Source organism: Helobdella robusta (genome assembly GCF_000326865.2).
Source record: "Helobdella robusta unplaced genomic scaffold HELROscaffold_41, whole genome shotgun sequence".
In the NCBI taxonomy this organism is placed as follows: domain Eukaryota; kingdom Metazoa; phylum Annelida; class Clitellata; order Rhynchobdellida; family Glossiphoniidae; genus Helobdella; species Helobdella robusta.
The window spans coordinates 1,503,642-1,529,266 of NW_008704941.1; the positions used below are offsets into that span (position 1 = coordinate 1,503,642).

The following is a 25,625-nucleotide window of genomic DNA, read 5'->3' on the forward strand; positions in this document are numbered from 1 at the left end:
ACACTGTTATAATGAAAAATGAGGAGTTCTTTTTTTTTCTTTTTTTCAAGAAATTGTTTTCACACGCTTGCACAGACGCCTTCACCAAATTGAGAATCGTATTTTATTGTTTTTGTTAACGTAGTTAACATTATTTTTCTTTTTATTATCAATTTTGTACGGTAAAAGTTTCTAATTATTTCGTTAGTAATGTTTTGTGATGTTAGCTAGTGTGATTGTCTACAACACCGACTGTTCGATTATATTCTGGGCTTATAAGATCTCGTGCTGATCGAACGGTTGCATTTATAAAGTTGTGCTCAACATGAACATGGGATCAGTTTTTAAAAGATTTTCCAATAATTTTGAGCTAGTGAGCTATGAAAATGCATGCATTTCTGTCATCAAATTGCTCATAATAACGTTACATCATCTTTTGAATCCATCTAATCCTTTTTCCAATGAGTCCCTGACCGAATTATCTCAACGATATTTGACCTTATATTGCCTGATTCTCAATTCATCCATTGTTATCATAGTGAGTGAATGACATTTTGATGAACCAATAGTACATATGTTTCGGAAACACATGCATAAATAAGCATATATTCAAGGTTCATTTTAGCTACACACATCATTATGTTCCTAATTTATTTTTCTTTTTATTTTTATATCCCGATCTAATTATATCTATCTGGTCAAATATTTTCCGCAATGTCTCTGCAAAAATATTTCAGCACATAGGTAGTTGTGTTACTGAGTTCAGGGTATTTTGTTTAAGGTTACTAACCTTCATATCATCAAATCGCTCCGTAAAATTGCTGAACATTCATTGCATATATATTAATAATTATAAATATTTATATATATTTATTTATTTATATATATATATATATATATTCATTTATTTATATTATATGTATGTATATATATTTATATATACAGACTGATTGCCTTGCTGTCAACTTCTTCAAAAATTCTTGAACAGGCTGTTAGTCCAAGAGTGATCGCATCACGCAGTGCAATATTCGAAGTGACAATCAGTACGGCTTCAGAAAAGATCATTCTCCAGACCTAGCTATTTTTGAATTTTAACTAGAGAATTTTAAAAAACATCAAATGAAAGAAATGGCGTTGGGTATGCTTATCGATTTATCCAAAGCATTCGATAAAAATGAATACAGGGGTACTCTTAGGTCTATTAGAATTTAAAAACACAATAAAATAGGTACGTCATCTATCATTTTATCATTAAAACATTAATCCATCATCCCATCATTAAAACTTAGTTGAACAGGTGTAAGTGAATCTTTGTCAATTGCACTGAAATAAAAAATTGTTGGTAGCGATATTTTGCATTTGCCTAGTGCAAAAAAGGAGCAGCCCACATTCGTGACATGCTGGATGGCGTTAGTTGAGTTCGAACAAAAGATTTATTTAAAAAATTATAAAAATAATATTTTTGTAATCTTGTTTTAATTTATTTTAATATGTTTGAAGCAAATTAGGATGTTTAAATGAAAGATGACGTATGTTCTTCAGCCTGTATTTTGTAATAACATTGATTTATGGATGTTCAAACGAACGAGTCAATCCATTTTGTCGGATGTTCCGTTAAAGTGACGAGGTTGGTGATGAGGTGACGGATAGGATGATACGCAACAGAACAAACTGAAAATCGTCGTTAAATTATACAAAATGTTTTTCATGCTTGCCTGCTGCAACAGAGTATAGCAACAAAACGAGCACTTCGTCTGCTGCTTTCTCGAAATGTCCAGTCCATGCAACAAATTGCGGAATTTTTGTGATGTCGGAGAAGAGCATGAATTTCTTTATATTTCAAATTGAAATTTTTGATATAGAAATGAAGTTTAATTAGTAACATTATTCACGATTTTTGGAAAATATGTTACAAAACCCCTATAAATTATTTGATTGGTTTTTGGGCTGCAACAATTTACGACTGTTGAATATTCTTTTATAAGGTAGTTTTAGGACGAAAACACATGTTTTTATGGCACAACACACTTTACACTTTATTTTACATGTGTTTGTGTGTATTATATAACATTCTCGCTGAAAGATCCGGAACATCCGAAATTTTTCAGTTGATGACCTTTCTGGATGATTCCTGTTTGGGTGCTTTTCAAATTCTTACACCAACAATATTTTCCTCTTTCTTGGTCTGGATTTGTCATTGAACGTTCTGACCTTATGTGAGTGTGTAGATATTTATAATTTGTATCGCTTGTCACCTATGGAAACTTATTTCCCATGCTTTCGCGTTGAAAATTTTTTAATTTAACTTCAAACGAGATTTTCGCTTTCATCTTTTAGTTACTTTTGCAGTTGGGTTTTGGATTTTGTTATGCAAAATGTAAGAGTAGCTGTTTTATTATGTTATATGTGATTAAAAAAACAATTTTCTGAATGTCATCTGTAATTTTGTGAATGTCATCTGTAAACAAATAAATTTTGAATTAATTTGTTTCAAAACGTTTCACATATCTATTTCTTTCATTTTGTCAAAAAAATTTCTAATCGATTGAAAACCAAACATAACTTGTTCAGTTCTTAGGTGTCAGTGCCTCACATGAAAGAAATTTATTCATAACAGTTCTTAAAAATAATAATAATAATACAATAAGCAGATAATTGACTACCAACGAATAAGAACTACATTCATTGATGATAACGTAGATGTTAATGATGATTATTTACTAGACAGAAAACCGACATTTTAATGATATTCAGGCATTTCCTCATAAAAGATTGTAAAAATTCCTCGCGCCAGCCCGACATAGGCAAGCAGGCCAAGCAGGCAGACAGTTACAAATAACTGGCGACACGTACAAAGATGACTAACGTCAGTCACATGAAAACTAAGTAGAAGAAAGATTTAATTTAATTCGCATGGAAGTGCTAAGCATGTGTGACGGCAATAGATTATTATACCTCTGCAGCTAACGAATGTTTCCTCGAAGTGTCTGCTTGCTTCCTTCATAACGAATGCAATCACCCACCGCGGTCTTTTTCGCTGGCTTATGAAAAATTTTCTCCAACAACTGTCAACATTCTCTGCTTATTTAATATTTCAGATTGTTTCAACTCTGCACCTGATGAAGGCACCAGCAAATATTGTAACAGTGAGACTCGATGATAAAGTTATTTTAGAAAAAATTCTTTTTATCTGAGGGATAACATCAAGTTAGAAAAAAACCATCATATGGAGAACATTTATGAATAAATAAACTAAACTAATACAGATAAATTGTGTGCTATTAATTTTTTTCATGTTTTCATCTAAAGAAATATTCGTGTGAAATAAGCGAAGGCAACCTTCTGAAACTGTAAAAAAAATTTTAGTTATTAACTTAACTGTGGTTTAAATTTTTTAACTTGGATGCTTGCATGAACTGTTGTACATGCATTAAATAAGGGGAAATGGAAACGTGTTGTACTTGTGCAAAGGTGGTTCTTTTATAATAAGTCGTGAAAGTTGTGACAATCTTGCAAAATGTGTATTACATTACAATGTACATGTGCACCTAAATATACAATATACATAAGTTTAAAAGTATGAAAAGCGCTATATAAATACACATAATACCAATAGCAACTATAATTATGTGCATACGCACACACCAATACGCATAGGTAATTAAATGCACGTGAATAAAACATTCGTTTATATAAGTAAACTCAAATACATACCCATACCCATGAACACACACATACAAACATACATACACACACATTATAAACACAATACACAAGCACACAAACACACACCTACATACAAACACACTTTGTATATATACATATGCACACAAACTTGCACATGATGAACACGTCGTAGCTTTGTTCCATGAAAGACGTGCGTTAATATATTTGGCAGTGGCCACTCGCTAGAAACGATGACTACTGCTGGTGTTATTAATGTTGTACCATTAGTACTGCTACTGATCTTTGAAGTAGTAATAGTAGTAGTAGTAGTAGTAGTAGTAGTAGTGGTAGTAATAGTAGTAGTAGTAGTGGTGGTGGTAGTAGTAATAGTAGTTGTTGTTGTTGTAGTAGTAGTAGTAGTAACAGTGGTAAAAAAAGAAATCAGATAGCAAGTTGTTTGTGGTTGCATGCATGCGGATGAGGCATTGCTTTCTTTGTAGCAACAACATACGTGACGTTCATCGAGGTAATGATTGCTGCATTTTTGGTATTGAAGTCAACATTTAAACAGCTGGAAGTTGCGAAAGTAGCAGCTGTTGTTGCAGTGGGGTAGTTTGGTTCTTTTTTTATGTGAGGAATAGTTTAAAAATTTAGTTTGGTGAATAATAAAATCAGTCAAACTAATTTTTACCGAAACACTTTCAAATGTATTGAAATTTCGTTTACATGTCGTAAAAATGTCATGCTTGGTGGGAAAAAAGAAATTATATTCATAAAAAATTCTTACTCGAGCACCTGGAAATAAAAAAAAACTTTATTGAAATTGATGACTATGTACAATTTTTTCTAGCGGAATTATTACAAAAATAAAACAACAGAAAAAACATTGTTCGCATAATTATATTCTTGCTGAATTTGGTTCCTATGCTGTGTTCATCTTGCGATCAACCATCTGCATAATCTTCATCTTCTCCGTTTTTATTATCTTTGGTCATTTCACTTTAGGTTCTATTTCCGGCTTAACATGGGTGCATTTTATTGTCAACCCGTTAACACGCCGTTAGACTGAACCGAAACAGATATTGCTCCTGCTTACGAGTCCCTGTCTGCCTGCCTGTCTGTCTGTCTGTCTCTCTATCCGTCTGTCTGTCATTACGTTTGTTTGTTTGTCTGCCTGTCTGTTTTCCTGCTTGTTTGCCTGTCTGTCTGTCCGTCTATCTGCCTATTTGCCGGTCTGTCTGTCTGTTTGCCTGTTTGTCTGACTGGCTGTCATTTCGTCTGTCTACCTGCCCGTTGTTGAGCTGTAAGAGAGAGATAGTAAATACTTGTGAGTAAGAAACGAAAAAGTAAGAAAGAGTTGTTGTAAAGAAAAAAATTGGAAAAAGATGTTAAAAAGGTAGGAAATGTTTGGCAGAAAGAGAAAATGCACGTGTGTGAAAAATTGTACGTTCGAAGGTGTAAAGAAATATGGAGCCACCAATTTGTTGTTTGCGAGAAATTAAAATGAGCGAAAGAAAAAAACGTTCGGAGCTGATGGTCATGTTTATTAGCGTTAGCGTTGGCAGCATACAATTATGAAACAGGAATATGTAGAAATTTTTATTGAAATAATATTAAAACTCGTTAACACCAACAAAAACAAAGTCCACCTGCAAACAGTATCATAATTTTTTCTTAGCTATAGGAACATTTCAATTCCTCAAGAATAATAAGTATTGAAAAATATTCACAGCTTAATTGAGTATGTAAAAACTGAGAGGATGTAAAAACTGAGAGGATGTAAAAACTGAGAGGATGTAAAAACCACTATTAAACTCTATTAAACTAAATATAAATAAATAATTATATTATATATATATATATCCATTTAAATATCATAATTTTATTAAACTCAACATTTTTAGAAAAATATTTTTTTCCTCTATAAATGCCTTATGTGTTTGTTTCAATATCTGTTAGAATAATAACAGCCACATAAGTAAGACTGCTATTAAAACTTTTAACTGATATTTCCAAATAATTTTTTTTTTGAAAAAATTACACGTTGAATACAAGTCAAAAGTTCCTGAAGTTGAAACAAATGAGACAGCACAGTACAAAAAAAACAGGAAATGACGTCATGTATAAAATTGATTAGTACACTAGGCAAAAATGTTTCAAATATTGTGTGCGCAAGAGAAAATTAAAATAAATACGGCTTCCCGCCAGTCGAAACAAATTTATTTCTCCGCGAATTTTTTTAATTTCTGCAATATATTAAATAATTTTTTTTATTTCAAAAAATTCTTATAAGTTGTTTAAAAATTTGTTTATTCAGTCAGACACAAATAAGTGCGTTGTTGGCATGGATATATACACATGGTTATCGGTTATTGTTATATTCAATTACTACCATCATCATTATTATCGTTATTATAATTAATATTATTATTATTTTCATTATTGCATTAGGTTCAGTGCGTCGTACATCTCACTGAATGTGCTTGCTTGAACGTTGGAGCGTTATTCACTCTCAATTAGAGTTAGGCAGAATTCTACTGAATATTTCTTCATTGCAAGTCATTCAGAAAGCCGGGCTTCAGGCTAATTTCTAGCATAATTATGTATATGAATCTGTTTATTCATTTTGCTGTTTCTCTCTCTCTCTCTCTCCCACTCTCTCTCTTGTTCTTTCACTCCCTTTCTTTCTCTCTGTTTGTGTGTATGTTTGCGTGTGTGTGTTATGCCTATTTTAAATGGAATTTGGAAACAGTTAAATTTGAAATGTATTAAGTTGGTAGAATCAGGAGTGACTGAATGACAAAGAAGAGATATGGTGCGTGTTTGTGTATGTGTGTACGTATTTATTTATGTATGTTCGTATGTAAGCAAAGATGGAATAAATTAATTTACCAAAGAAAATAAAATGATCTTTTGTTGGTAACATTAAAAGAACATCAAAGCCAGTTTTTGTGTGAAGTGAAAAATTGTTGTTGGGGATGTCATAAAACTGCACGTGTTAATCGTTAACGAAAATGTAAAATATCGAAAAAAATGTTACTCAAATGATAAAACACTTGGAGAAAAAATTCAGATATAAATTGTTACACCTCACCTTATCCATTAAGTTGTTTGTTCTGTTGCAAATGTAGATTTAAATTCTATACAATTTAGCAACATGTTTGTGTGTGTATGTGTGTTGGTGTGTGTGTGTGTGTGGTGAGTGAGTGTGTGTGTGTGTGTGTGGTGTGCGTTCGCATATGACAATCATTTGTCTTTCGGACAGTATACATTCGAATAAGGTCAGCACGCAACAAAAGAGTAAATAAAGACACTTCTACCGTCTGAGCTACTCAGCCAATTTGGTGTTTCAGTCACTGCCTAATGACTTGTTTATATTTGAATCTTTCGATTTAAGCATCTTACTTAAAAGTATTTCAACTATAGCATGCTAGATTAGGACTAAAAATTGAAAACAAGATAGATGAAATCCAATTTTCTATTGGATAAAAATAATTTTTGATAATGATAAAAGTGATATAATCTCTTCAGCACAGGTTGTTAAAAACGCATGATATCATAATTGTCAACATCATTCTAACTTCAGCACCAGTGCTATGTAATTAATTTTTTTTTCACCATCATCATTTTCGTAATTTGAAACAACTTTTAATTTATACCTCCACACCCATCGTATTTAGCAGCAAAATTATCATCCTCATAGTCATCATCGTCGTCATCGTCATCATCGTCATCATCATCGTCATCGTCATTATCATCATTCCAGCATTAACATGATCTTTATCTCGTTACCAGAGCAACCAAGCCGTCCTTTTTATTCCCCCCATACTCCCTTCCTTTATTACATTTATTTATTTTCGTTGGCTCGTGAAGGATGGTTCGGCCGAACCCCAACATGAAAATCAACCGTAAATTTTTTAAGCATGCATTCGTATTTGCATCCATACATACCTATATCTATCTACATACACATGCACATTTTGTACAGGCGTGCATAAATACACATACAAACATGTAAGAGCGCGTACGTACACGCAAGCACATACATGCAAACATAAACACACATATTTACACACACAAACTCATTTGCACACATACACACGCACATACACACACGCATGCATACATGCGTGCATACATCGATAAACACATACACACACACACGCCTATATATGTGCATACATACATACATACGTACATACATTCATACATACGTACGTACGTACGTAAATACATATACCTACATACAAATAATTAAAATCAATTAATCATTCTATAATTTTATAGTAATAACATTTTCATACATACATACATGCATACATACATACATACATACATACATACACACAATCATACTTACACACACACATACACAAACACACATACACGCAAACACATATACATACAAATATATAAATACACATACACACAAATACACACGTTCTGGCCTGCCTGCATGGTGCAGAAAATCCGCCCGTCAGAATTGATTGCAAATTTGATTCTCAGCACAACAACAACAAAATATAACGCCAACTGTGTCTTGCACTGCATACAAACATCGAGAGGGAAAAAATATTTAAAAAATTTTTTATTATCAATTTTATCTTATTTTATTTTATCAAATTTATCCTATTAAAATGCCAGAATTCACATGACATGCGTATCAAGAGTACAGTCGGAACACACTTATGTGTAGCTAGGTATATATGCAATGAGATTAAGTGAGCTGAATGTGCCAGCCAGCCAAAGATTAAAGAAGAAACTTACGAGGAGAAAATAAAAATTAAAAAAAGCAAGAATAAATCTTCAATAAAAACAAATAATTGGATAAAAAAAAGTTTATTGATACAAAAGTCTCGAAATTGCGAAACAAAACTAAAATAATCACCCCGAAAAACAAAACAAAGTCAGAAAAATCAAAATAACAAAGCGAAATAAGCTTAACAAGCAGCAACATCATCAACAACAACAACAAAAACAACAACATCATCAACAGCATCATCAACAACAACATCATCAACAGCATCATCAACAACAACATCATCAACAGCATCATCAACAACAACATTATAAAAAACAACAAAAACAATAACAGCAACAGCAACAACATAACCTCAGCGAGATAGAAAGCAATCTAATGCACACAAAACAATATCGGGACTAGAAATAGAAATGATCTAAGGACTAGTATAAAATCTTCATTGCCACCATGAGCAGGCAATAGCAACTCCGAACAAATAATTAAAAATGTTACAACTACTACTACTGCTGCTACTGCTGCTACTTCTATTACTACCACTACTGGGTCACTATTACTGCTACTACTACTGCTTCTATTACAGTTACTACTATTACTGCTACCACTACTACTTCCACAACAGCTAATACTACTATTACTGCTGCTGCTACTGATACCAAAGCTACTACTTATGGTAATGCAGTTATTACTACTACTACTACTACTACTACTACTACTATTATTATAATTATAATTATAATAATAATAATAATAATAATTATTATTATTATTATTATTATTATTAAGTTGCTTACTACTATGTATTATTATTGTTGCTATTACTTTGACTAATACTGCTTTATAATACTACTACTAACTACTAGTGCCACCATTTTTATTACAACAGCTACAAAATACTATTTTTGCATCGCGGTTAAGATAGAGTGTCCCCATTATTATCATATCATCATCAACGTCATTTAAACATCATCTTTTTTTTTTAAATTATTAACGACATCGTCATCGTCTGCAGCCTAATCATCGCCTCCAGCAGCAACTTGAAATCATTACCGTCATCAAAATCATCATCATCATCAAAAACAACAACATCAACATCGTCGTCATCACCATCACTGTATCTTAGTCTTATCAACAGAATCCCACGATGTATCGCTATCAGTAATGTTAATACCGATGTTAACGAATTTGTAGTTACATCATCAGCTTTATTACAATTATCATTCTTAATTTTTCTTACAACATCTTTCAACTAAACAGAACTGATACGCAAAAATGATAATACGAACAACAGCATTAGAAATGGCAATAGTTTTGCGACCAAACAAGTTCTCCATTTAGCGCAACGAATGTTACCAACTTCAAAACTACAAAAAACAACAGCACACACTGGAGAAAAGTTTTTAAAACCAGCAAAAAAAGTGATCAAACAAAAAAGATCCCACCAATAAAAATTCATTATTAGCATTCTATTAATTTTTATGTGACACAAAATTCACTCTACTCAACCACCACCATCACCATAACCACAACAACAACAATCACAACAACAACAATCACAACAGCTACAACAATGACAAGAATTGAATAAAATACCGTCGTGAAACCTATTTATCAGAAAACATCAACATCTTCTGCATTAACTAATGATGTATTTTACTTTCAAATATAAGAGGAACTGAACAACAACCACAACAAAAAACTGTAGAAATGTATGCAAAAAAATTGATTCTAAGATTGATTATTGTAACTCGCTCTAATATGGTCTTCATGATTCTACACTCTATCTTGTAAGTAAAGCTTAAGCCAAGCTCTGGTCTAGTTGCTCGTGTCCCTTTCTTTTCTCATATATCTCCATATCTTGTTCTTTTGCACTGGCTATCTATAAAATATAGAATAATTTTTAAAATTTGCACATTTATGTATAAGTCTCTATCTTAATTATTTCCTTTACTTGAACCTAAACGCGCCGATATACGATCGTCTTCTTGTTCTCACTTCTTAACTCGTGTTAAACACTCATCTGCTAAATCTGCTTTTGCTTTTTCTGGTCCTTTTCTCTGGAACTCTCTACCTCCTTCTCTGACTTCTCTACTTCTCCATCACTTACGAAGTTCAGAGCGGATCTCAAGACCCATCTGTTTGCAAAATTCATTGAGGAGCGCTGTTGAACATCGCGGAAACAGCGCTTTATAAACTAATTGATTGATTGATTGAAAATGAAGCAATATAAACACAACAAATCTGATACACTATTCACAACAACAACATCACAATGCATGTAACCATCAACACAACAACAGCAACACAGATCAAAACACATTTAAGCGTGGATACATAATATAATAACCAACCAACACTTCAAAGATAACAGCAGAAACTCTCACAACAACAGCAATATAACAAACTAAACCCATAACAACTACCAAATTAATTGAAACTAACAATAACCAAATATTTATTACGTGATAACATAAACTCTTATTACAATAGCAACAACACAAAATTACGATCTACGCAATGGAGTAGCGGTAAAGTGCCTGGACTGCTAATGCAGTGACCGAGTTTGATTACAAAGAGATCCGGCCTATCCCATGCAATGTTTGTGATGTGTTATTTCACGCGTCTTTACATCCACTGTGTATTTGTCGTTGATACCTTTGAGAAAAATTCAAAGAGAGAATTGTAATCAGTAAGAAAATTGTATCGACACAAACAACAACAAAAACCCAAATCTCTACAACAAAACCAAGAAAAAAAACAACAACAAAACTAACTATTAAATTAACAACAAAACTAATTATTACATCAACAACAACAACAAAATTAGCTATTACAACAAAACAAAACTATTACAACAACATCAACAACAAAAACAACAACAAAACTTACTATTACATCAACAACAGCAACCATAACAACAGCACGCAGCGTTGAAATGATCTTAGAACGATGTTCTGGGGATGACATAAAAAGAACCTTTACATTTGCAAAAGGTACCAAACATCCTTCCTTAAAAGACCGTTCATATTTTGCGCTTGCTTTGCATTGTGTATCGCTGACGATACTAAAGATCTTTTTGACAATGCTGTATGATGATGATGACGAAGACGACGATGATGATGAAGACGATTATGATTATGACGACTATGACTGAAAAGAAAATGATAGTTGCAATAACGAAATGAATATGAAGTCATCATCATTATTATTATCATTACTATTATAATCTATGCAGTTATAATTTGATCAATAACATTTACTACGAAATCGATCGACTCTCTCTCTCTTTCTCTCTCTCTCTCTCTCTCTCTCTCTCTCTCTCTCTCTCTCTCTCTCTCTCTCTCTTGGCGTCTTAGCGAAATGATGAAAATTTCAGTTATAAAAAAAGTTATAACACGACAAAGTCTATTGATAGAATGATAACTTAGCCTAGGAGTAGAATTATAAATATAGGAGTATATGTTAATAAGACGCCAGCTAAGATGAAAGCAAAAGAAAGACATTTGGAATGAATAGAGTAGGAGTTTCAAGTAATTAAGTCCATCTGTGTGGTTGTGTTCATCTGATTAAAACTAACGCTACTATGATCATCATCGTCGTCGTCGTCGGTAGCATCATCATCATCTTCATCATCATCATCATGCACATTATCATCATCACTATCATCATGTACGATATCATTATCACCATGTACTGAATCATCATTATCATCAGCAACATGAGTGTAATCATTAGAGACGCACCGAATATACGAATATCTGAGAGAAATTCGACTTGAGAATTTTTAAAGTTCCAATAACAGGGTATTGCAATTATCTTATAAACCATCACCATTTTGATATTTTAAAAAAAAATTGCTGGTTATTATTAGCGAAAAATTTATTATAACCACCATAAAAGTTGAATTGAATTAGAACGGGAGAGTTCCATGAAGAATGAATGGTTGGATCAAGACGATCCGCCCACTGCTTTTTTTTCAAAAACTTGTTTCTCATTCTTAAAAACTAAAAAAAATTCAAAACTCTGGGTGACTTGGTTTTTCGGTTGGATAGTGGTTGGCCAAATTTACTATTTGGTGTATTTCCTCCAGCTAAAATCCTCATCCTCTTTCTTACATCATCATCTTCATCATCATCATCTTCTTCTTCTTCATCATTTACCTTGTTAATTTTTTCAGTAATAATTTCACAGTCACCATCATAATCATAATTATCATCATCATCATCATCACCATCACCATCATCATCAGTGACGTCATCGTCATACCACAGCAATAGTTTTACTTCTCCGCTATGGAAGACCATTATGGCGGTACGTGATAAGATGAAAAGAAGAGATAGAAGCATTGATGATGATGATGATGATGATGACGACGATGATGATGATGACGACGATGACGATGATGATCATGAAGACGAGGATAGTGATAATGAAGATGTTCATGATGATGATGATGATGATGATGATGATGATGATGATGATGATGATGATGATGAAGAAGGTAATGATGGGGATAATGATTACAATGACGCCAGTTATGCAGTTGCCAAATGTGATTTTATAACATTTATATAATGTAAGGGACTAAACTGATTATGACGTGATGATGATAGTCTATTTTGTTTTTCAATTTTCTCATAATTTAATTTTTGTCAGCAGTTTAAAGTTGCTATCATCATCATCATCATCATCATCATCACCATCATCATCACCCTCATCATCACCATCATCATCATCATCGTCATCGTCATCATCATCATCAATGTAAGCATCATCAATGTAAGCATCATCATCACCACCATCATTAATGTAATCATCATCATTAATGTAATCATCATCACCATCCTCACCACCATCACCATCATCATCGTCGTCGTCACCATCGTCTTATATTCAATTTTATTGCCTAATGAACCTTAAATCCTCGGATCAGTGCAGCGTTCAATAACGTTATAAACTAGTAGAACCACTAACAATACTAATGTTAAAACTATCGCAATTCAACTACAATAATAACGGCTACTGCTTTAATTACCACCATCACCACCACTACTACTACTACTACTACTGCTGCTACTACTACTACTACTGCTGCTACTACTACTCCTTCTAATACTACTATTTCTAATACTACTACTACTACTACTGCTACTACTAACATTACTACTACTATTACTACTACTAACATTACTACTAATACTACTGTTACTACTACTATTACTAATACAACCTCTGCCAATTTTAATACTACACTAGTACTCCCTATAAACGACTTTGAGAATGTCGTAGAAGTCAGGTCTTAGAAGGGAGGGATCTCAAATATGGAAGAAAGCATATTTACAACCAAATAACAAAAGGTACACAAGATGTATACATTATTTTTTTATTAGTAAAGTAAATATACATTGCTTTGTATTATATTCATACAAAATATAATTTGGAAAAACCATTTTGCATTGTTAAACCCAAAAATTGAATTTATTTTGGGAAGAATGAAGTAGGTGGAGGTTGAACGACTGTTGACTTCTTTTTAAGATGTTCTCTTTGAATTTGATGATGAGAATTTTCCAAAAGTTCTGGAATGCTTTGAAATTCATGAGTCAGTGCAAAATGAATCAACTGTTGAGTACTTTTAGCAGTAGAAAAGTCGTAAATTTAACGTTTTAATAATGATAATTATTTTTTGTGTTTTTTAAGGTCGTTGGTCCGGTTTTGGAGAGAATTGTAGATCGGGAGTGACGCTTAGCTTAGTGTGGGAACAACCCGTCAGAAGCAAAACGGTCTGGAATGAGAGAGAGAGAGAGAGAGAGAGAAGGAGGTCGTTGAACGGGAGTATCGTTGTTTTAGTTACTGTTGCTACAACCTTCATTTCAGCGGACTGCAACCACCAACGGTCCACACATCCACATCAAATAACCGAGTGAAAAATGAACGATGAATTTTAAAATTATGCTGTTTTTGTTTCAAAAATTTATTAAATGATGGCGAGTTTCGACTCCTTAATTTTAGTAAAAATCTTCACCAAACCTGATTCATTTCACTGCCATCCAAAGTTGTTTTTTACATTTATAATATAATTATAATAATCATAATTATATTTTTAATAATAATTATTATTATTATATAATTTCTCCACTAATGCTTCACAATTTTATTCAATTATATTTTTCCAAAGGATTTTTATGATTGGTTGTGAATTAAAGACCAAAAATGTGATAATGCAATCATGCAAGCAGAGAAAATTATTTGAAAGAAATTTCGCAAGAAATTTAATGGATTTTTTTTTAAGAAATTTTCTACTTTCCTTTTACATTTTAGAGGAAATTTGTGATAAGTTTTTTTTATTTCTCAAATGGAATCAGAGTAAATAGTTTGTTTTATTGAATGCATCCGATTTTAAAATAATGTTTCAAAGTTTTAAAAGTTTATCACGGTGAGTTCTGAGTTGATTGTACGATCATATAGGATAATTTATGCCATTACTTTGTCAAAGCTAAGATTCTATCAACCAACTATACACTCTATGACTTGGATGAATGATTGATAGCTGGTTGTCTGGTTGATTGGATGAATGGATGGATAAATGATTGATAGCTGGTTGTCTGGTTGATTGGATGAATGGATGGATAAATGATTGATAGCTGGTTGTCTGGTTGATTGGATGAATGGATGGATAAATGACTGATAGCTGGTTGTCTGGTTGATTTGATGATGGATTTTTTGATTAATTTCATGTCATAGAATGTTGAATTCGACAGAGAAAGTTCAACTGAAAACGTAACTTCAATCTCTGTAACAATGCTCTGCGAATTACTTTATGATTGATGGATCGGTCTGTGTTTTGTATTTTGGTTGGTAGGATGATTGTTGTATTGATCTGACTGACTGACTGACTGACTGACTGACGGACTGACTGACTGACTGACTGACTGACTGACTGACTGACTGACTGACTGACTGACTGACTGACTGACTGACTGACTGACTGACTGACTGACTGACTGACTGACTGACTGACTGACTGACTGACTGACTGACTGACTGACTGACTGACTGACTGACTGACTGACTGACTGACTGACTGACTGACTGACTGACTGACTGACTGACTGACTGACTGACTGACTGACTGACTGACTGACTGACTGACTGACTGACTGACTGACTGACTGACTGACTGACTGACTGACTGACTGACTGACTGACTGACTGACTGACTGACTGACTGACTGACTGACTGACTGACTGACTGACTGACTGACTGACTGACTGACTGACTGACTGACTGACTGACTGACTGACTGACTGACTGACTGACTGACTGACTGACTGACTGACTGACTGACTGACTGACTGACTGACTGACTGACTGACTGACTGACTGACTGACTGACTGACTGACCGACTGACCGACTGACCGACTGACCGATTGATTTTTCAAATTGAATAACTTTTTACGAATGATTAACTTTTTCTATAATATATAAATTCATATGATTTTTGCTTTTTTGTATTTGAAGTAGGATTCTAGAGGAAAAACAAAAAAATTGAGCGTTTCAAATAACAGCCAGTGTTCAGAAGATAAAAATAGCATGCAAACTGCAAGAGTTTCAATGAAACCTTTACTGGTGAATAAAAAATATCGCGCCATTGTAAAAAAATTTGATATTAAAAAATGGAATATTCAACTGAAAAACGTAGCTCTCAATTTTCTACAAAAAAAACACATTGATGAAATAAAATTAATGAATAAACCTTTATGGATGGCAAATACCGGTATTCAGTGATGTGATAAAAATAACCACACAGCAGTCTAACAAAACCGTTCCTTTTAGGATAAAAATACCGACTGAAGCGATGAAACCGACCGACTCGACTCGACAGACCAGTAGCAGCACATCCTCGTTGAAAAGTCCCGGACTGCACTGAGATTAAGTTGTCTTTTGTCAACTGGGCATCTAAATATCTTTGGCTAGTTGACATGACAATCGTGATGATGATGGTGATAAGGATGATGATGATGAAGATAAGGATGATGGGGATAATGATGATGATGATGATGTTGATGATGATGATGATGATGATGATGATCATGATGATGATGTTGATGATGATGATCATGATGATGATCATGATGATGATGATGTGATGATGATCATGATGACGGTGACAAAGATGACCATCAGGATTATCATGTTATGGTTGAGTTGGCCATCAAAATGACTTCTTTAACGTGCACCATTAAATTATCTCATACAAATACTTGCCCGTGTTATAAAAAATAATGCGAAAAAATTCAACAAAAATTTTTATTTGAATTCCTAATAAAGCAAGAGAAATGAAAGCAAAGTTATTTTTCGGCGTTATAAAAAAAACTTCAAATATTCTGGAATGGAACGCAGCAGATGAATTTAATTAAAATTTTTAAAGTTAATAATTTCAAAAATAGTTAAATAATTGATCACATAGAGAGATTAATACATGAAAAAATTTCACAGCGCAATTTTCTTCAAACATTCCATTCTCTATAATAATCTCACCAGCAATTTTTTATTTTCATTACAAACTACATTACAAACAGAGTCCTGAATTATATTACACGTGATTTTAATGTTATGAATTCTAATGTAATAAATTTTAATGTAATGAATTTTAATGTAATAAATTTAATGTAATGAATAGTATTGTAATGAATTGTAATATAATGAATTCAAACTCTTAATGTTTCTTATAAAACTTTGTTTTTAAATGGTACAGATTTGCTTATATTTAACGAAAATTTAATATTGAAACAGACAAGAAAATGCAAAAAAATAACAAGTCATGTAATACAAGCAGATGATACAAAACTTCAAGTAAAAGAAAAATAAAAAAATACAGAAAGAAAATCCAAGGAATATCTCAGCCTTAAAGAAAATATTTAATCAAGAGATGAATTTCGAATAAACGTCCAGAAATTTCCAAGAAAGAGCGGGAAAGTATCATCTTAAAATTGAATTTGAAAGCGTTAAATTTAATAAGGAGCAGTGGAGAATGAATAAAAAGTGAGATGAGTGAAGAGGAATGAAGTGTAGGAATGAAGAGGTTGTCACTACTAAGACACCTTTTATATGATGCTACGTTTCTGAATGCTATGTTTGCAAATGTTTTTGAAATTAAATATTCATCAAGTTTCCATTTGGCGTTATTGGGTTGTAGAACGGGGAGTGGTTAGGGTCTGGATGGGTCGAGTGACAGACGAGTCATTTTCACTCCCCCAAAATTTAAAACTATACCTTTCAAAATATCAGATGCGTTATAGAACGCTTCTTTGAATACAATGATGCTAACAAAATAACCTTCAAAAATCATTTTTGTTGATTTAAAAAAAATAGCTTAAAATGAATTTCAATCATTGTGCCTGGGATATTGAGATTGAAACGGAAGAGAGAGAGTGAGGTGTTGAGATGTTGAGGTGTGTGAGGGTGGCGTGAGATTAAGTGTGTGTATGTGTGCGTGCGTGAGTGTGTGTGTCTGTTTGTCTGTGTGTGTATGTGTGTAAAGGTGTGAAATTGATAGAAAATCTATACGGGTTTTAGATGTATTATTAGTAAACATTTTAAGTTTAATATGGGGCTTATTTGTTATTTGTATCTATATAATGATATTGCGTCTATGATTGTGGTGATGTTCTAATTAACTTCTCAGCTGGCACTTGTGTGTTTAATTATAAAAAAAAGATTTTGGATTTGAAAACTAATTAATATTCTGTGTGGTGTATATTTAGAATACTATGACGTGTCTGCAACTTTTTTCGTCTCAAAAAGTCATTTGATTTACTGTTCTTCGTTTTGTTTTTCAATTTATTATTTCAAGTCATGTGAAAATATTATGAACGAACGTATACCAGTTAAACATTAAATGATATATCACACTCAAATAAATCATAAACCCCAAAATAAACCATGCACAACTAAAAATTAATGAAGACTCAGAATGTTTTATTTAAAAAAAATTATTTTAATCATTTTTTGCACCATTTTTCATTTTTTTCATTTTTCTTCAATAAGAGATGTCGTTCAATTTTTTTCAAAGCTTCATCATCATCTGTGAAATATTATATTTATCATCATCATCATTATCATCATCATCATCATCATCATAGTGCTATGTCATCATTTTATAATTGCCACATCAATGATGTCTCTGTTTATTAGAGGCTTTTAAAGTTCTCATCATACCTTAACCATCACAACACAAACATGTGATTAACATCAATACAAAGTTTGTCCGTGAGATTTTTATTATCATTATTATCATCAGCTTAATTCACATCATCATCAACCGACCATCATCGTCTACATCATCATCTTCATCATCTTCGTCATCACCATCATTTTCATCCTTTAAAAAACCATCATCATCGTCGTCACAGTCGCGATAATAATCAGCTTCATCTTTAATTAGCACCTCTTAGCACCTTCAAATTATCCGCCCGTTGAAAATCACTCGAATTTCACTGAAATCATATAGTGGACAATTTTTTTTTAATTTTTAATTAGAATCAGTATTAATAATATTATTATTGTTATTCTTCTTGTTAGTAGTAGCAGTAGTAGTAGCAGTAGTAGTAGCAGCAGCATCTGTAGCAGCAATGAAAACATTACTATATTTGTCCATATTTATCTTAAAAATATGTAAGAAATATCATTATTATTATTAATATTAATAATAATAATAATAATATTTTAGAAAAATAATTTCAGCGCGGTTTCACGTTACAAAATTTAGAATCGTTTTCAGAGTTTTTATTTTATGAAGGCGTGTGTGGACATGTTCGAAATTTTTCTCCTCCGCCTATTAGGAAGATAACTCTATCAATTTTTTGGGTTCTTTGAGATATTTTTCAAACATCTTTATGCTAAATAAACAAATATGTACGTAGATAGATTTGGAAATTTGATACATGCGAATTTGTATGTGTTTGTGTGTGTGTGTGTGTGTGTGTGGTGTGTGTAGGTGTGTGTATATTTGTGTGTGTGGGCGTGTAGGGTGTGTGTGTGTGGGAGTTAATGTACTGCTTAATGAAATTTTCTCGATTGTTAGAATAAATTATGCAACGAAATAAATGATGTTATGTTGGAAGGCATGTACAAAATTCCACATAATTTGATAACGCTTGATGGGAAATAATCGTTAAAGTTTGCGTTTTTTTTCTTCTTTCTCGTGCCTTATCCTTTCTGGACATTGGTGACCATCGACTCCCACAAACTCCAATCTTTAATATTTTTTAGTAGTTGAAATGTGGAGATATTCAACAAGTGACACAAAGACTTCACGAATGATGTTCGTTGTTGACCGCGATCTCTTTTCGGCAATCTTTCCAGTAGCTGTTAGATTTTCCATTCTTTCCTTCCACATGATGTGAATCAATCATATTTCTTACCTTGTCTCCGGGACTCTTCCAAGTATATTTTCTACTTTGTTTTCGTAATAATTTGAACATCTGTGACACACCTTTCAATCAACTTGTCTCATCTCTTACTTCTTTCACCTATCCCACGATGACCAACCGCGTCATGCATTTTTTCTGAGCCAACTTTTGCATTCAAATCGCCCATCATAATAACAATTTCTTGAGATTTACATGTTTTTAAAGCATCATCAGTCACTGTTAGAAGCATCAAGCACTGCTTTCAGATGCTGGCGCATAAAGTTGAAAAACAGCCAAGTTGAAAGGTTTTGCGTGTATTTTGACAAACAAAATCTGACACCTCCCAGAAAAATTCTAAATAGAAAAAAAAATTGTCAATAGTACACCAACTCCTCGTTTGTGTGAAATTCCTCTAGAATAGATAAATTTGCCTTCTTCAGAAGTAATGACACCTGATTTCTTCCACTGAGTTTCGCTCAAACCTACAATGCAGAGATTCATTCTTTTTCATTTCTTGTTTTACGTTTTCTAATTTTCCAGTCTGGTACAACGTTCTAACGTTCCATGTTGCCACAGTGAAAAGTCTATTCAACTTGTCACAATCATGTTTTTTAATTTGGTTTGTGTTAGTCGATGGTTTTCATGGCGGAAGTTATAAAGGTTGCCATTACTTGCTGCCAACTGCGTCAGCTGCCTTTTTATTTATTTATTTTTCAAGGCTCCTCGATCAACAAAGTTTCGAGTTATGTGTTTCAGCATGATTCATAAATATTTGAATGGATTTATTTATTACAGTTCAACCAACACAATACTATGACCTATTTGAAAATATTATAAAATGAAAAAAATTTTAAAAATCTCATAACAAGTCCACATTAAATTTAATGTTTATGTGAATGTAAAAAGACTCTGGCTCATGATTCTATGTATCTGAAAATATTTGTATGTTTGTCTTCATCTCTATGTTTTTGTATGCTCTTGCATTGATATATATTTGTGTGAATTTCAATCTACTTTCTTGTATATTTATTTGCATGTGTGTCTTCCTACGTTTGAACTTGTTTGAAATGTTGTTGTCATGTTTGTCCATCACTGTCACGTTTGTTCACCATAGTTATGTTTGTTCACCATTGTTATGTTTGTTCACTACTGTCGTATTCGTTCACCCCTGTCCAGTTCGTTCACCGCTGTCATGTTCGTTCACCGCTGTCATGTTCGTTCACCGCTGTCATGTTCGCTTATATATGAGAGACCCCCGTGTGCGTGTTCAGTCCTTTTTAGTTCTGATAAAAAATTTTAAAATTGCTTTGAAATAAATGGAAATAGATTTGTGAGTAGCACCTGTCTAAACGTCATATCGAAACGTCATCCTTCCAATATTAGCATTGTCTTTCTTCTCTCAGAAATTTTTAACTGATTTTTTTTCATTCAGAGTTGCAGTAAGTAGTTATAGTATTGGTTTTAATGGTAGAATTTAATGGCGAATATAAGGAGATCCGTCTTTTTGTAACTAATTTTAGATGCAGCCAACATGCATTGTTACCTAAGTTTTAAACTTTAAAGCACTGTTTTAAATAGCAAAATTGCATAAAAAGTTGTGTGATAACCATCCATAGAAGTGTTGGTTTGAACAGTCTCACACTAAAAATTTCAAGTGTTTTGACCCCAGGTCATAGTTTGCCGGCCCCGTCAAAGTGGTTAAGATTCGCCCTTGTTGGAAGTCATATTGTACCTATTATACATGTTTGTGACGACAACGAAGCTAGTCAGGTTTGTAGTTTGAAAGTAACATTACTAATGAATGAAAATTGCCGGTATAATTCGAGAAAAAAAGTAGAATGATGAACATTTGTTCTTTTTTCTGATACAAAATCTACGGTAGCGTTCGTAATTCAGTTGACTAAAATTTCTTATCAATATCACTTTCTCATAATTTTTTTAAACGTTATTATTGTTATATTTATTTAAATGAATACAAAAATAATGATAATATTAGTAATAGTAATAATAATAATTATTATTATTATTATTGTTGTTGTTGTTGTTGTTGTTGTTGTTGTTGTTGTTGTTGTTGTTGTTGTTGTTGTTGTTGTTGTTGTTGTTGTTGTTGTTGTTGTTGTTGTTGTTGTAGCTAAATATCTAACACGAAAGTTGAAATGTTCAAATGTTATTGTAGCCAAATTTAAAGTGGGCTTTATGCCTGTTACATGCTCTCCATACAAACAACCTTCACATATGCATAATTGTATGTATTCATATTACATGCCAACTGGGATTTTCTTTGCTATCGAACCAGGTAACCTCGTCAATGTTCGTCAAATCGGCAGCACAAGTCACGAATAACTCTCATATTATCTTTTGGCTCATTTCACCGACATTAAAAGTTGTTCTGACAACAGCAGTGGCTACGATGCAGATGATAGTTGTGGTAGCTGCACTGACTTCTGGTGATTCTCTCAACATTAGTAACAATATTAGAAGTCATAATCCAAGTGTAAAATTGAGTGGTCGTAAAAATTGGAGCTGGAGTCAGAGGTGAGGCAGTTGAAATTGTGGTGATGATGCTACGTAAGTTCACTCTCATTCAACGTTTACTCTCCTTGTGCTGCACATTTTTTGATTTTATTTCAATTTTTATTTGCATGGAGTTTTTTTTTGTTCACAAAACTGGAATTCCTGCTTCTGAAACAGAAATATTGTGAAATATTGAAACTTCAAGTAAAAATTTACACCAAACTTCACACTAGCCCATCAATCTCTTCGCTATCAAGATTACAGTTAAGTTTGGCTTAAAAATTTAAAAATTGTGGCTTCATAAATTAGAAGCTTTAAATTTTTAAAAATTTTATCTACAAAATTTTTCAAAAAAAAATTTTGTCCAAACAACCTTGCTTTTTCAAGTATAAAAACTTTGTAAATTTACAAGTCTGTTAATTCACTGTAGGTTTGTAAGCCGGTACACAAATAGATGAATAAAACAAAATAAAAGTGCTGATATTTTTTGAAATAATAGTTGTAGTAGTAGTAGTGTAGCAGTAGTAGTAGTAGTTGTTGTTGTTAGTGTAGTAGTAGTTGTAGTAGTAGTTGCAGTTATAGTTATAGTTGAAATGATTGTTCGTTGTTGTCTAGGTTTTTAGTGGCAACGCCAATGGCCTTATTGAAAAAATGATTGTAGTTGTCGTGTTCTTGAAATAGTAATAATGTTAGTAACATGTTAGCTGAAGTAGTATTAGTAGTAGAAGTAGCAACAATAGTGTGGTGGTAGTAGTAGTAGTGGTAGTAATAACAGTAGCAGCAGCAGCAGCAGTAGTAGTATTTTATTAGTTGAATGGTAGTTATAGGAGTTGTAATGCTATTAATGCACGGCGGATGTTTTGTGATGTTTATTATTTCAGAAATGCCTTTTTTCAGCCCGGTAGTGGACGTTAAATTGTTTAAAAATTAACACAAACAGTTGTTTATGGCGCAAATGTGCCTATAAATGCTTCCTAGCTCTCTACAGTTCTCACTGAAATTCGGCTGCTAAATTTTTATAATTTGCACAATTCCTTTATACATTCTGTTTGAATTAATTCTATTTTTAATCAAAATATTATTAACAATACTACTAAACAATACTACTTTACGTGCATATTTATTGCATTTAACACATGTATCAACTAACTAATAAGTTTCACACACTTACACATGTCTAGTCTAGCAACAATTGAGCGATGGTTGCTGCAGTAGGCACAAAAACATGACAGAGACAATCAAATGAGGAATTTGAATGCAAATGAACATGCATACATACGTTCTTATTATAAAACAATACATAAACACACACAAACACAAACAAACATTCCAGTAAACACAAAAAGCATAGTAGAATGAATCCTTTACAAAAATGGAATAACAAATGTTAAATAGTTTTAACGTTAGAAACTCATTCAGTGAATGATTTTAAATATGATGGTGATGCTGGCAAATATGATAATGAAGATGATGGTGCTAAAGTTGAGAATGATGAAGAGGATGAAAAGAAAGAAGAAGATGATGATGGTGGCGATATTTCAGAGTGACAGTAACACTTGGAGACAAACAAGAGCGATAAACAAATTTGCAAATAATCAAAAATTTATAGAAAAAACAAACGTACAAATTCAGAATACAACTGCATTTCAACACATATTTTTGTATGCGTACATACATACGTACACACGCATCACATACATACACATACAAAACATACCTTCACATACTTATGCATGTTCTGTTCATACGTTTCATACGTCAACATAGAAATACGTACACACTCATTCGCACAAAACACGTACGTACGTAAATGAAAGTAAGGAGATGCTTATTTCTGTACAAGCCTAAATCATCACTAGAGCACAGATATATGGAAAAAGATACATTTAAACAAAAACATTCACCAACACTTAACACACACAACACAAACAAACACGTGCAGGCTTAGAAATACACACACACACACAAACAAACACACATAAACGCCAACAGAAACACATTTGAACATGCGTAGTTGCATATATGTGAAGTTATGGAGACGTTTTTATTATCTCTTTATGTTTTTTCATTTAGTTTTTGTTGGAAGAACATTTCTGTTTGTGTACGTCTGTGTGTGTGTGTGTTTGTGTGTGGTGTGTGTGTATTTATGTGCGCGTATGTGTGTGTGGATAGTGTGTGTGTGTGTGTATGTGTTTGTGTCCGTATTTTATATTGCATGTCGTACGTCAATAACCATGACATTAATTAGCAACAGGAGAAATGGCAAAGAAGTGTGGCCATTGTTTTTTGGTTGCATAAAGTTAGTCTCACTAAATAGTCCGTTTGTCGATCAGCAGCTGGTTGAAGCATTGTGATGACATTTCTTCATTTTTTTATCCTATCAGTTAAGGGAATTTATTAGATGAAAAATTAATGATTAAATTGGATGATTAAGTAAAGAAAGACGACAGTTATGATAAGAATTATGGCAAGAATGAAGGTGACGAAGATGACAAAGATGAAGAGGATGTAGATGAGGATAATGGAAATGATGATGATCATGATCAAGATGATGATGACGACGACGATGATGATGATCATAATGAATGACTAAGACGATGACGTAGAAAATGTAGATGATGAAACGATAGAGATGATGAAATGAAGATGGGCAAGAAAAGAAAGATGATGATGACGTATATGGGGAGGGTAATTTTATTTTCCTACGCGTTGCAATCAGTGGAATAAATTTGCCACCAGGCTGTCATCTACGCGGTCGTCATCACTCGCTTCCAAATTTTTTTCCAATTTCAATTTTCCATATTAATTATAGTTAATAAAATTAAAACAATGTAGTAGTTGTAGTAGTAGTAGTAACCGCAGCAGCAGCAGCAGTAGTAGTAGTAGTAGTAGTAGTAGTTGTAGTAGTAGTAGAAGTAGGAGTAGTAGTAGTTGTTGTTGTTGTTGTAAAGTATTAGTATTAGAAGTAGTAGCAGTAATAGTATTTTATTAATTTCAGTAGTAGTAGCAGCGACAGTAATAGTAGTAGCAGCGGTGGTAGTAGTAGTATTAGTGGTGGTAGTAGTAGTAGTAGTTGTTGTTGTTGTGGTAGTAGTAGTGGTAGTCATTGGTATCATCATCATCCTTATAATTACAATAGCATCGTAATTATATGCGCTGCTGTAGTAATTTTAATTAGCTTTGAAGGAAGTGGTCATCGCCATTAATTTTTATTATGGCATGATCACCGCTTATTATCACATCATGACACAAAAGTTCTTTGTCGTTTTCTTTATCATTTTAATCAGCGTAAGA

The 25,625-nt window shown here is 32.8% G+C and overlaps 1 protein-coding gene across 1 annotated transcript in view; it reads left to right on the top strand.

The window, feature by feature from the left end:
* Positions 1-24,579, top strand: part of HELRODRAFT_84680 (hypothetical protein) — a gene marked incomplete at both ends in the record, with an annotated part of 60,788 nt that extends 36,209 nt beyond the window's left edge. The window contains 2 exons of the mRNA XM_009025290.1: positions 17,885-17,941; positions 24,418-24,579. Coding sequence (XP_009023538.1) covers positions 17,885-17,941; positions 24,418-24,579 — 219 coding nt within the window. The remainder of the gene's footprint in view (positions 1-17,884; positions 17,942-24,417) is intronic.
* Between the last annotated feature and the right edge of the window lie 1,046 nt (positions 24,580-25,625).